The sequence below is a fragment of the Oxyura jamaicensis genome, chromosome 4 (assembly GCF_011077185.1).
Source record: "Oxyura jamaicensis isolate SHBP4307 breed ruddy duck chromosome 4, BPBGC_Ojam_1.0, whole genome shotgun sequence".
In the NCBI taxonomy this organism is placed as follows: Eukaryota; Metazoa; Chordata; class Aves; order Anseriformes; family Anatidae; genus Oxyura; species Oxyura jamaicensis.
This window is the reverse complement of record NC_048896.1, coordinates 86,529,010-86,542,677: the sequence shown is the minus strand read 5'-3', so window position 1 is coordinate 86,542,677 and position 13,668 is coordinate 86,529,010. Positions and strand designations below refer to the sequence as shown.

The window sequence follows — 13,668 nt, the reverse complement described above, 5'->3', positions numbered from 1 at the left end:
GCTCTATTGAAAATTTGACTGGAAATGTTACAGTCCCAGTGCTTCTCTGTGTCCAGACAGACTTTGTGTGTGTGTGTGTGTGACCACATGGTGAAAGAAACTGGAGGAGTAGTGGAGGTCAAAACAATTGTTTGAGAATTGGGTGCTTGCTAACTGAAATTGTTCTCTTTGAATCTCCACTGTGAGATCTGAGCCTTTGAAGTGCTCCCAGTAGCTTACAATTAAAAATGCAACAACTCTGGAGAAGGTGGGAGACCAGCCTAGAACAGCTGCTGCTGTAGGTAAGGACCCTTACAATGTAGGGGACACAGGAGCTGGGATTTGAACCTGAGGTTTGTAAACTCGAATGAGATGGGTGTCTTCCCTTTTCCCCTACTCTGCTGGAGTTTAGGCAGTGAAACATGAAGAGTTAACTGACTTCTAAGAGTGTACATTACTTATGAATCACTTAATTTACTAATGATTTAAATGATTTCCTAAATCATTTAAATAATTTTAAAATACCTTGCCATCTACCATCACCAACTTGCAAAAGATTCACAAAGGTGGGAAAATGTAACATTCCCCATTTTACTGCCTGCTAGGGAAGGCAAAGTGCAGAAAGGATTGAAGCAGATTATTAAAGATTATAAATGAATCAGTGACAGAGCTCCAATTAGAACTTGCTCCTCCTTTGAGCCTTGACTTTTGGGCTCTTTGGGAGCTGTGTTATGTGTCTTTGTGCACACAAGTTGGAAAGGCTAGGCACAGGCTGTTTGAAGGAGGAGACAGAAAGAAGTACTGATGGAAGAGGTATGACTTAAGCATGAGCTGGATAACTAATTTGAGGCAGGGATTATTCTGTTAGACTTTAGATAAATTAATACAGCATTAAGTTGTAGCATTACAGCTTAATCTTTTGTAGTATTAAGCCAATATATGTTTTCTTAGACTAAATTGACATAACATAGAATAATGAGCTTGTAGCTACACACTTGGGGTTGTTCAGGCTCTACCTTGAATCCCTGTGCAAGAGACTGGTGATGTGGGCAGGGGTCAGTCTACAGCTGAACAGAATGACTTGTTACAGAAATTACAGTACTTTACTTATTTTCTGTAGTCATTTTTTTTCTTCCTTATTTGATAGTTCATAGATTTCAAGTTTTTGTAGCACCTGGCACTAAACTCGAGAGTGGGCCTGCTACCCTGCACTTCTGCAATGACATCCTCGTCCTTGCCAAAGATCTTCCTCCTAGCGTCATGGGGCAATGGAAACTCTCAGACCTGCGTCGATACGGAGCTGTCCCAAATGGATTCATCTTTGAAGGGGGTACCAGGTGCGGCTTCTGTAAGTACAAACGGAACCTGTCTTCTAAACGTTGTTTGAAACCTGTTTCTGGAAATACAAGTGCTCATTTTGTCAATGTGGAGTTTGTGGCACCAGCTGTGTAGCTTTGTCATGCAGTCAGCTTCATGTCAGAGGTTCCGTTCCAGTAAGTAAGTAGGTTTCTGCTGGCCTCAACCCTGTTCTTCAGTAAAAACGTGACCGTGTGGAGTTGTGGCTGAACATTGCTGTGTGGCTCTCCAGAAGATGTTCGGTCAGTAGTTACTGGTAGACTCAGAGCAAGAATAAAGTAATGAAATTTTAAGACCTGTATCATCGAAGAGATAAGGCAAAATGGTTTAATGTTGAGATTATTAAATTATAATTGATTCTGTTGTCTGCAGAGGGAAAATGATGCTTAAGCGTTGAGGTTACCTGCAGAATCAAGGCACTTGTGTGAATGCTAATATCTAAATCCAGTAGAGGAATAGTTCCTAAAAGTTAGAAACTTCTGCTTGTTAGTAGCTTTGTCACTCTACGGGACTATAGGATTCATGGGGTCAAAATGAAAGCAAGCAAGCTGAAGCTAGTTTCTGTAGCCTACTAGCTAAAGTATCCCTTTAGACAGAGAGAAATTTCTTGTTATAATGTCTTATTTGGGACTTTTCACATTACCACTCGAGATAAAATGGAAAAAAAAAAGAGCTGAAAAGAAAAGATGATTAATGCAACAGATACATCATATACATCAGTTGAAAACCTCAGATTTTAACTTCCAAAGCAGAATTTGAAGCTATACTGTATTGATGATCTGTGAGTGGATGTGCATATTGCCAAATTGGATGTGAAGTTGTGTGACTTTTGCATAATACAATGTGAAAATAACTGATTTATTCAATTACTAAAATAAAAAAGAAAACAAAAAGACCCAAAGTTTTCAAGTTGATTGAAGTCCAAGAATATTCTCCCTTGGGACTTCTAGCAAATTTTATGTAGGAAAGGGGAATAATTTTGTCTGCTTTACAATCATGGGTGTTATTTCCTTTGTCTGTTGGAAAATACAGAGCTGAGTTACAAAGGTGGTTAGTATGGACTGTACAGTCATACCCTTATTTCTGACTTAGGACACTTGCTTGCAGTACAGGAGACTCTACTTCAAATCTTTACCTGCCTAATGTAGATGTTAGGGTTGAAGAGGGGTTTCCAGTGTCTGAAGGAATGGGTTATAGGTACAGCCAGTACGGAAACAAATCTGTTCTTTGTTAAGGTTATTGTGTTTCAGTTAAAAGGTGTGGGAACAGGAACATGAGTGTCTTGTTTCCCAGTGGCATGGTTCAGACTGTCAGCTAGATAACTGGTTATAATGTATAAGGGAATGTCAGCACAGTCACCTTTTCTTCTCTTTTGTGATTCTGCAGATTCTAGTTTAGCTTGTGTCAACTGCAATTAGTGTACATCTGCCAACACCTGCAGTTTTGGTTTGAACAGGCTTTTTTCCAGGCAGAATAAAGCATTTGCATCTCTGTATGCAAGTACCATTTTACCAGAACTCTGGCTCGCATTTAAATGTGTGCACTTCTGTGCAGACATAATTTGGGTCTGTTGTTTGAATTCTTAACTGAAAATAGAAAATCTTCAACTAAGCATTCAGAATGCTTATGGGAAATTGAAACAGTTTTTTTTTTTTTTTTTTTTTACATTGCTGTACTTTTTAGAGTAGTAGTTTTTGAACTAATGAAATCTACAATCATTTAACTGTGGAAAACTTATATTTAAAGCATATAGGCAGCTGAAAAAAAATTCTAAGCAATCTTAAAGTAAGATTAGCAATGGATTGATAACTTGGATAATCTGTGTAATCTACATAATTCCTCCAATGAGAGAATATAAAACTTAACTACAGGGGTAATTGGTAGTCCTGAGGCTCTTTTGGGAAGCAGAGCATCTGTAATTTCTAGTGAGTAGAAGGTACTGCTCTACCTTCTGTGATATGTTAAATTCAGTTTTTCCCTTAAATCCTAAAACAGGTGCTTCAGAGAAAGAAGACAGTAATTTCTTACTAATAAGGGATTCAATTAATGGCTTAATTTTTGGAGTACATAATTGATGGCAAATGGAGTACCTGTGGATCCCACACATGTTTTATGCAGACTTTCATTAGAACATGGAAGAAGACAAAATAATAGTGAGGGCTAGCCAAAAGTAGAAATGACTAGCAGAAAACAATGATGGATGTTGGGACTTAGGTTCTCCTATAAAATAATAACTGAACAAAGCCCCCACAATTGGCTTTTTCCAGAGGGACTGTTCAGCACTGACTGACAAAGAATTTGCCACACACATTCCTGAAGAGTCCCTTTGTAGATATACTGCAGTTTTGAGAGGGACATTGTGATAGGGTATAAAGAACAGACATTTACCTCTCCTTAAACGTGTGTGGTTTTTATGATAACATTGATGAATGGATACAACTTCAGTTCTGACTTTCATTCTTGAAAGGATTAAAGTAAGGGATATTGGCAGATCAAAATGACGTGCTGACTTATTTATCACCTATTCTGTGTGGCAGAATCCTTCTTTAGTGGCTGCCTGAACCAAATATGGGAAATGTGTGGTTCACTACTTGCATGCTTACTTGTGCTGGTTATGTTGCAACTAGCCAGGAAATTGCTGCTGTGGTGTTTGCTGGTGCAGTCAGACCACCTCAGCATGCAACAGGGCCGCAAGGATATGCACAGGGTGAGGCTGGGTTTCTGAACACAGTGCTGTCAGGAGCTTTGGATGAGTAAGCAAGTGCCTCTAGTACAAGACCTTGTTCTCTGCCAAGATTCCCTGAGGATGTGAGTAACGCTGATACTCCTTTAGTAACCTGTGTGGCCTTATGTGCACTTCAGACCAATGAAGAAGGTGGTCTGCAGGAGGTGAGTAACAAGAAATTAGATGACTGAGCCACTCTCCTGTCTGCTGGACTCTTGTCTGCTTGCAGGTATCTCTACCACAGCTTTTTAGGAGGTCCTGTAGAGCCTTGCTTTGAGGTGTGCAATACACGCTCCTTGGTTGTACAGCTTACTCAAATCGTGTGTTTGCTTTATATTTGCTGTTGGAGGGTTGCCTGTGTCCACAAATGTGAGTATAGTAGCTCTGTGGTAACTGTTTTGAGGACACCTCAATTCTGAGTATTCAGCAGTACAGCACTTGATATTAGCATAAAGAAGGAAGGTACGTTTTGGTAGGACCGGCCTCAGTCCTCAATTACTGGGTCTAAAAAAAAAACAACCAAACAACTTTTCTCTTCCTTTTGATTTCTTTATAATAAAATGCAGTGTGTCGATGTTACTATGTACTGTTTGTTATGATCTGTATTTTTTATTGGAATGGAATGTACTAGATTACTAGTATATCACCCTATAATTCTATGCATTGCTCATGTGACGTTGTTAAAGATGTGTATTTCTCCAAATAAAGTTAGAGCACTAAGTAATATGAGCTGTGTTTGTAATACCAAAAATGTTCAGTAGCCTGTATGTGAATATAGATGGCCTTCAGTTTGGTTTTCATTTTCATTACAATGTTTAGGGAATATCTGTTTCAGTCTTCTTATTGGGTTAGGTAGCAAATGCAAGCACATATTACAACATTACTAACATACAAGAACTTTACTTATGTTGAACATTTTAGTCTTTTTAGTCTTTTTCATGTCCTTTGTCACCAGGTCCACCACCCCATTCAGCAGTAGGCTGAAGCCTGACCTAGTTTTCCTTTTTCTGCTAATACACTTGCAGAAACCTTTCTTGTTGCTCAGTTAGCTGAAATCAGTCAGCTCTCCTGGATCCATCTTCTCTGCAGGACTGCGTACCTTGGGATTCTTCCAAGTAGATTCAGGGTCAATGAACAGGCTAAATTCTGTTCCTGCAGACTGATTCTGGGAGGTGGGAGTGAAGATGTTCTTGGTCCCTAGGTAAGTGTTAAAATAATAATAACCAAACAAACAAACCTGGAATCCTGGAATTTTTTTTTTTTTTTTTTTCTGGGTTGCCTGACTGGAGAGAACACTGAAACATCTCTAGAAAAGTTGAACTGGTGGTGGTTGTGTTGCTCTGCGTGTCTCTTCTGGTCACCATACTACTACAGAGTAGGAAACCTCAGTTCCTGGCATCCATCAGGGCTTCAAATCTTTGGTTTCTTCCCACTGAGGAGCAGCTGGTGCTTGCAGAAAGAAGGGTCTAGGTTCAGTACAGGGCCTGGAAGCTGTCTCACTGGGATCAGAAGAGAAAAGTGCAGTATGCCTCTGTAGCCTTGCAACTGGGAGCACAGCTACAGGGACAGAACCCATATTCTGGTCACTGTTCCTAAGCTTAAATGCTTAGTTCCCAAACTTAAAGCTTGGTTGTGTAAGAAAGCCCCATAGTAATAGGATATATAAATAGCCCGCCATTTGCATTATTTAGTTAAATTGTAGCATATCTTCTGTAAGTGGTTCTGGATTTGATGCAGTTGCTGTGCTCCAAGAATTTCAGCTGATTTGGGGCTTATTGATTGCGGCTGTATCTTATTTCCGCATTGCAGAAAACCTAAATGGTTCGCTTCATAGGCCAGGATGCCAGCTGTGTAAAGAATGTCTGGTATGAAATGTGGATGGATGATACAAATGTGAAGCTATTGGTGATGGATTTGCTCCAGGGACTTGAAGCACTGAATTACCTACGTTATGCTGAAGTTTTTCCCCTAGCTTCCCTCTCCCATTTAAGCTCACCCTAATTTCTGGGTGCTGCTTTTAAAGAATGGAATATTCTGTGAGTGTTTTTTTACACTACTGTAAATTGGGAGTATTCCCCAGAAATATGAGTCAAAATGATACAGGTGAAAAAAGGAACAAATAAGATACTTTATCTTTCAAGGGAAACTTTTCTGGTTTCAGGAAGATATTCTGCATTTCCTGATATACCCTTAATTAAAATGGTGTTTGAAGTTGTGGTGAGGCATACCCAAATAAAGAATCTAATTTCTGAGTGGCTGCAGACTGTTTCTGAAGGTCCAATTCTGTTTTGAACACTGGTGTTGTCATGACTCTCTAATCCTTTAAAAAGAGTCAAAGTGTGCATTAGGCTAGAATATGGTCTTGAGTCTTGTAGATCCATTTAAGTCCATGGTCTTCTTAATTATTTTTAAAAATTTTCCGGCCTTATTTTTTGTTCTTATATCCAAGACTGTTGTATTGTCATTGTCCTTTAGCATCAGGTTCTCTTTCTCCCTCTCTGATGCTTACCTCCTAGGACATTTGTAGAGCCTTTATGCTCTGTCTCTTTTGCTAGGCTAAGCAAGCCCAGCTGTCTTATCTTCCCTGTAAGATACAGCAGCTTGTCAGTAGCTCTCCAGTGTACCTGTTTTTTTAGTATGAATTAATCTTTGGCTGCAGGCCATCAGAATTATGAAGTATTTTGAAAAGGGTCCTACTATATTTTTGTGCATGATATTAATATTTCTTTTTTTTTCTTTAGAAGTGTCTGTCTTGATACCTTGGCATAGCTGCATAGCTAAGAACCTTTGATTGCCATGGCCAGATGTTTTTGCATCTTGTCCCCTGCCTGTGCCCATTCAAAGGAACAAAGAGCATAATAATTGTCTTACAAAATAGCATGACATGGTAGGAAACTCTTTGCCTAGTGAATTCAAGCAACTTCTTTCACGGATTCTCTTATCTGAGAGAGGAAGGGGGAGAAAGGGAGAGAGTGCTCTTCAGTCTAGCAAACAGCTGCATGGTATTACGGTGATGCATACCACATATTCCTCAGCTTCCAAATGCTTGTGAACCAAATCTGTTCCAGCACATGACTGAGATGTGTAATTTCTAGTAGTGAATTTCTAAACTTTCTCAAGAAAGCAGAGAACAAATATAATTGCTAGCTTTTAGGTATGTTTTCAGAACATAACTTCTTTGAACCTTACCTAGTCATTCATCTCACCTGATGTATTTTGCAAGAACTACTAAGCTTCTTCCCTCCTTCTAGTTCTGTCTAACAAAACAAAAAATAAAACCTATCTTATGCGAGTTGATCAGCAATTATGGTGATCAAGTGAATAACAGAATCTACAAAGTAATGACGGATATTTGCATATATTGGATTTGAACCCATGGACATGTGTCCATACACTGTTTGCATGAGTTATATAAAGGCATTCATGTTTGTTTTTGGAACTTCAAAATGTGTGTTAGTTCTCCACAGAAATTGTCCCTTGAGGTAAGTAGCCAATTCATATGGAAGTAAATTTCTGCACACATTTACTTTTTTGTTTAAAGTTACAGGCTTGTAGAGCCTCTCAGGAGTTTAAGAAGGACTCTTCTTAACAATAGTGATAAAAGAACAAGCAGTCCAGATGTAATCTTTATGTACAGAAACATTGGAGCTATCTTCTTTTCCTGAATGGTAACATGGATGTGTAGGATTCTGCTGAGATATTAGGCTACATAGTCCATCACCATTAGATATGAATGTCTTCTGTTATGTTGTCTCCATATCCTGGTTGCTTATTGTGCATGGAATGAGAAGGTCATGTTCAGCAAAGCCTTGTGCTGCCCTGCTTCTTCAAGAAAGGCATGTCCTTTGGCATTGATGTGATTCACAGGGGAAGACTCGTACCCTTTAAGATGAGGCAAACTGATTTCTACTCAATGGGGGAAGGAGGAAGGAGCTCAGATCAAGAGCCGAATTTCAAGTTTCTGAATGCATGCTTTGTACCCAACTCTTTCTAATACAGAATTCTCTGACTCTTTGGCATCTCTTGGAGAGGGGGAAATGAGACAAAACTGTGTGTGAGTCACCACCCAAAACTTTCATACCTGTCAAACTGCATGGGTAGTGTTGTAGTCTCCTAGATGCTTTTTGATACTGAAGCTATTGCGTGTATATGTGCTGTGAGAAAGTGCAGGACAAATACCCTTTAAAAACAACAATAAATAACAGTATCAAAAAATGAAAAGTAGGATTTTCTCTGGTTTATATTTCATGAGCTAATGTGTGTGTCAATCTAATTCAGTTGCTTAAATGTAGCTTTGTGTTTTAATATTTGTGTAACTTGAGTCTCAAGTAATGTTTCAGACATTATACCCTAGAAATGTTGGCAAGCCAATTCTCTAGTATAACTGAATGAGTACCAGCAAGTGAGTTCTAGTTCCAGTTTATAGCAGTTTGCCAAATGAAATAACCTGGATGAAGAACAGGATTTCTTTCTTTGACTAGAAAAGTGTTGATCAGTAAGATCTGAAGAGGAACGAATCTGATGGTGTGATATAGCAAATTAGAAGATGCTGCTAGCACTGTAGTCTTGAGCAGACTTAAGGAGAGCAGGCAGAGACTTAGATGTGACAAAAACTAGGAATGACACAATTGTGGACCAGAAATTGCTTTCTCCTGGAGTGGTCAGTTTACTCCTTTCTGGCTATATCTAATTTCCTAAAATACTTTGTGGTCTACTTTTTATTGTCACCTTTATTTGAATCCAATAGCTCTTTGTCCATTGCTCAATATCCATTGCTCAAGTGAAATGTGGATATTCTGTTGGATAGGACTGGGCATATGTGTGGGAAGTGATGGAGATGGAGGTGTTCTGGTCAAGACCGGTGCTGTTGCTTTAAGTAAAATTGACAAAAATATCCATGCAACTCAGAAAAGGCTAGAGAAATATATCGAAGTCAAACTTATACCCAGATTAAGGGCCCAAGCCCCTACAAGAGTAATGTATAAAATTCTTTGCAGGACTAAGATTTGATTTCTGGTTTTCTAGTGTGCTTGGTTCTGGTGAACTGGCAGCACTTTTAAAAAGTCTATATTCTAATTTCACTGCTTACTGGGGTGGAAAGTATTTTGCCTAATGTTTTCAGATCATCAAGAAGGCCAACTATACTTCTTCTCTGATGTGAGTACGATTTGGGCTGACAGTTCTCAAAAAAATGTTCTGTGGAGCATTTTGAGTCATGTGTCTTGTCCATGTAGCTATGTATCATGCAGCTCAGAACTTGTTTGTTTATTTAGTGATTCTCATTCTAATTTTGCTTGGGGCTATTCTTAATGAATGGAAAGCAAAATATCAGAATAGAGCGAAGGGTAAAGATCTGATGACAACCTGTGGAGTCACGTTACGTTCTGTTAATAATAGGCACATAGGGCTTAGTGTAGGTTGTTCTAACAAGTAGAAAAATTTTTAATATAACAAAATCCCAATCAATATAGGATATAAAACACTATTCTTTGATAGAATTGGGTCAAAATAGAATTAACCTGGTTCATTTTACTTTGACACTTTCAGTGTCTCTGACACTTACATAGCTAAGATCGGATCTACAGAATTCTAGGGGTAACTGAGAGTAAAAGACCCAGACAGCTGTAGAGCATACGGTTTGTGTTTTGGCATTGGTCTAACTGTCTGCATTGCAGGAAATCAGCTTAAATGATTAGTTAGCAGTTGAATTTATGTGTATTTTCATGACATACTGTGTATGCTGACCCATTTTTCGTTTTCTGTTTGCAGAATGTTTTGTTGATTTCTTTTCATGCCTTGCACTTTATATGGTTTTGATCGCTATGTTATAAATAGCTTCAGCTAAATATATTTCTGATGTATCCAGGTGAAAAAACACACATTTATGTTGTGCTTTCTTGCAGGGGCCGGTGTTTTTTTCCTTTCTTGTGCTGAAGGGGAGCAGATCAGCTTTCTGTTTGACTGTATCGTCCGTGGCATCTCCCCGACGAAAGGCCCTTTTGGTTTGCGTCCAGTCCTACCAGGTTAATATAGGAAGTACAGCGTGACCGAGCAAAGTAGGAACTTGCCATGTCTAGCACTTACTGCTCTGATTGTAAGAACAGCTTGCAGACACTAAGGGTGCAGAAAGTGCAAAGCAGTTTTCATTCTGAAATGTCACAGTACAGATGTATCAGTTGAATGTACCCAGTTTCACCCTGTTGCTCTGGCTCATTCAGGTTTCTGTTGATACTGCTATCTTTAGCCTTCTCTTTTTTAAAGGTACTAAAATATAGCAATTTGAGTTGTGAGGATTCCTAACCTTTAGTTTTAAACTTGCACAGTGCAACTTGGATCCATGTCAGAATTACTATTTTGATGAACTGAAACCTGGAAAACTAACTTCTGGGGTATTTTGAGTTCATCCCAAACACTTAGAAAAATCTTGCCAACCTTAAACTTTGTCAGGCCTCCATATCAGTTTCAGGTTTTTTTTTTTTTTTTCTCATGTGCAAAGATTAAATTCCTTTTCTTATTTCGTGGTAAATGCTGCATGTACTCTAATGGTCAGAGAGGAAATTAGAACCACAGTAAGCCCTGTTGCCTTTTGACTTGAGCAGATGAAAAAAATACAGTGTTGAGTTAGAATGACCCTGTCAAATAGGGCAAGTGTGTGGAAATAAGACTGCAGAAAAATATCTGTGTATTGGTAATGTGATACAGTGGGAATAGCCTGAAAGACTGGTGAAGGACAAGGCAGGGTGTGTAGGAAATATTTAAAGTTTCTGTTTAAGTGTTAGATGTTTAATAGGTGTTTTACAAGGTTTTATCACTGTTGTAAGATAATCAATTTCAGGAAGGAAATATGATGGAAAATGTTAGGTCTGGATATGAAACTTGTGAAAATAAACTGCATAAAGTTAGTTAATGTAAACAAAGTAGCCACAAGGCTCATTTTCTCTTCTTTCCATTATTGTAACACCAAAGTAAATTAAACAACCAAGTGGCATAGTAGGCAATGAGACCTCATTCTTCTTATATGATGATATATTTACATTGAACTAAGAGGAGTGTTTAAAAAACAAACCACCACCAAAAAAAACAATCAACCTCACTCCCCCTAAAACAGTGCTGATACTTAAAGCTTTGCCATTTAATGCATATTTTCTGTATTTCTAAAACTTTCCCCAAATCTTCCATTTAACAAAAATGGATATCCAGAAAAACTATGCTTACAATGACTTTTTAATTTAAATTTATTATTACTATTTTTTATGATGGCATGTTCTTTGAAAAATGTTTTTCTTAAGGACATGTGGAAGTAAATTTGCTTTTGCATCTTTGTTATCAATTCAGTTATTGTTTGTGCATTGTTATACATCGCTACATACCACGTTCCTTTCCCTCCTTCAAGCGTTCTGATCTCAGTGAGTACATCCAATGGATGTGGAAAGTCCTGAGGATGAGCTGGTGATTTCTGCAAGTGAAGACCTCTTTTCTGGGGTCTGTTTCATTTGTCTTCTCGGCTTGATGGACCTGTCACTGAGATGTAGTCAGCCACGGGATTTCAGTTTGTTTCCCTGGTTGAGGCTAGTGCTCTGTAGGGAACTGTGCTCATATTCTTGCATACTCCTGTGTGGCACCTTTCCAAGCTACTTTGGTCCATCTGTTATTTTCCTGTATCTCTAACCTTGTCTCTTCCATTTTTTGGTTACCCATGTTATACCTTCTCCTTCATAGAAACATTTTATTTTTCATGTTCTCCTCCATTTATTGTCCCATTCAGAAGCTTACACAGACCTGTTCAAGGCACATATACACATACAATACTAGTGATTCATCCATAAACTAACCTCACTTATCAAGTATGCTGCTGCACAAAATCTTCTGTATTGCTTGAAAAGGTCAAGTCTCTGCCAGCTGCATACTGTGTTTGGTAAGAGTACTGGAATGCATGCAACCTTTTGAAAGGGATATGGTAAATAAATTAGTCATCTGCACACCTGAGATAACTTGATAAAAATCCCCATACTGGGGATTCTATGAAAAAACGTCTATTCAATGTTATTCATATTTACTGCAGTGCAAAGTGCTACACACCCTTGACTGTGCTTTATATAAGCAATATTCTGTTTTTCTGTAATTTAATTTGCTTAGAAGCTTTCATAGGAAGCAGCCTTTTCTCCACAGTTTACCATTTGAATTTGGTTTCTTTTGTCTGTAACTCTCAAATATGAAATACGCTTGAATAACTATTAGGGATTCCCAATAAAGGAAAACACACAAACCCCATCTTATGGAGAAAAAACATGGTGAAAAAAGTCATATTGACAGTGTTCTTGGGCTCCAATGCACGCATAACAAATATAGTCAGCATTTGCTTGGTCTGCCGTTTGAAAAGGGTAATGAATGACAGCAGTGGCTCCTAAAGTGAGATGTTTGTACATAACTATATAGTTAAATGGAGCACCTAAGTATATAAATATATACACATACACTGCATGTGCAAAGGAAATTTGATCAAGTACTATATTCACATCTCCATTTCAGGATTGTAGTTTTAAGAAATACACCCTATTTCTTTAAAAGCTTGGTATTCTTATATAGATGCATTTGATTACCGTGTGTATTTATGTCATCTATAAAATATATAATAAGTGAAAATGCTGTGGAGTGGATCTCATAAACTTGACTGACCCTATAGCAGGTAGCAAAATCTGGTCTGACCTCTCATAGCTGTCCCTGCTTTGAGCAGTAGGTTGGACTGGAGAACTCCTGTGATCCCTCCCAACCTGAATTGCTCTGTGATTTTTTTTTTTTTTTTGAATGGATAGCAAATGAATGGGAATATTATCATGTATTATCATGATAAAATAATTCCATTATGTGTATACAAAATAAAATAGAAAACAAAAAGAACGTTAGCTCTTTTACAGTTTACCACTGTATAGTGCTTATTTTGGGAGCCCATCAATTTAGCAAAAGTGTACCAAAATACAGTTGATTTGTTAAAGGCTGTATAACCAGGCCTCACATCTTAAGATATAACATTGAATGGGAATCCAAAGGTAGTGTATGTATCTGTAGTTATTTTCAGGCAGTGTAATATTTTAATAAAGGATTCAACTGAGTAAGAGGAGGTTTTTGGGTGGCTCATTTTTCCCCAGCTGCTAGCTGGAATATAATTGCTGTAATTGGCTACACTCAGTCTTTTTTTTTTTTTTCTTTTTTTTTTTTTTTCCCTTGAGAGGGTATTTAGTAAACCAGGCCAGAGAATTTTATGTTCTTGTCTTGACAGAAATCTAGGTATTGACAAAGTACTGAATCACTGATGGCATGGTTTGTAATCTATACTGAATTTACATGCATGTTATCTGAGAACTGTTTGCTTATCAGGTGTGTGTTGAATTCCTTCTTTTCACTAACAAGATTCATCTTGAATTCCAAAGATGAACACAGCAAAGGGCCAACAATCTATTGGTGATATTCTTCTTTGTTGCATGGGGCAGATCTGTACCCTGTAAACCTGGCTAAGGGACAGCCTAGTCTTGCAGGCTGGAGAGACTCCAAGTGTAATGTTGATAGTCTTGATGCTGTCTTTTAATTTTGGAAGCTTCTTCAGGCTGCTT

General features: G+C 38.1%; 1 protein-coding gene across 5 annotated transcripts in view; it reads left to right on the top strand.

Annotated features, from left to right (window-relative positions):
• The window catches only part of DOK7 (docking protein 7), a 64,583-nt gene that overhangs the window by 6,066 nt on the left and 44,849 nt on the right, over positions 1-13,668 (top strand). For 4 of the 5 annotated variants that reach the window (XM_035325033.1, XM_035325031.1, XM_035325032.1 and 1 more), the window contains exons 4-5: positions 1,127-1,327; positions 9,964-10,083. In XM_035325033.1, the coding sequence (XP_035180924.1) occupies positions 1,127-1,327; positions 9,964-10,083 (321 nt within the window). The remainder of the gene's footprint in view (positions 1-1,126; positions 1,328-9,963; positions 10,084-13,668) is intronic. The other variant, XM_035325035.1, reaches the window with a different exon arrangement.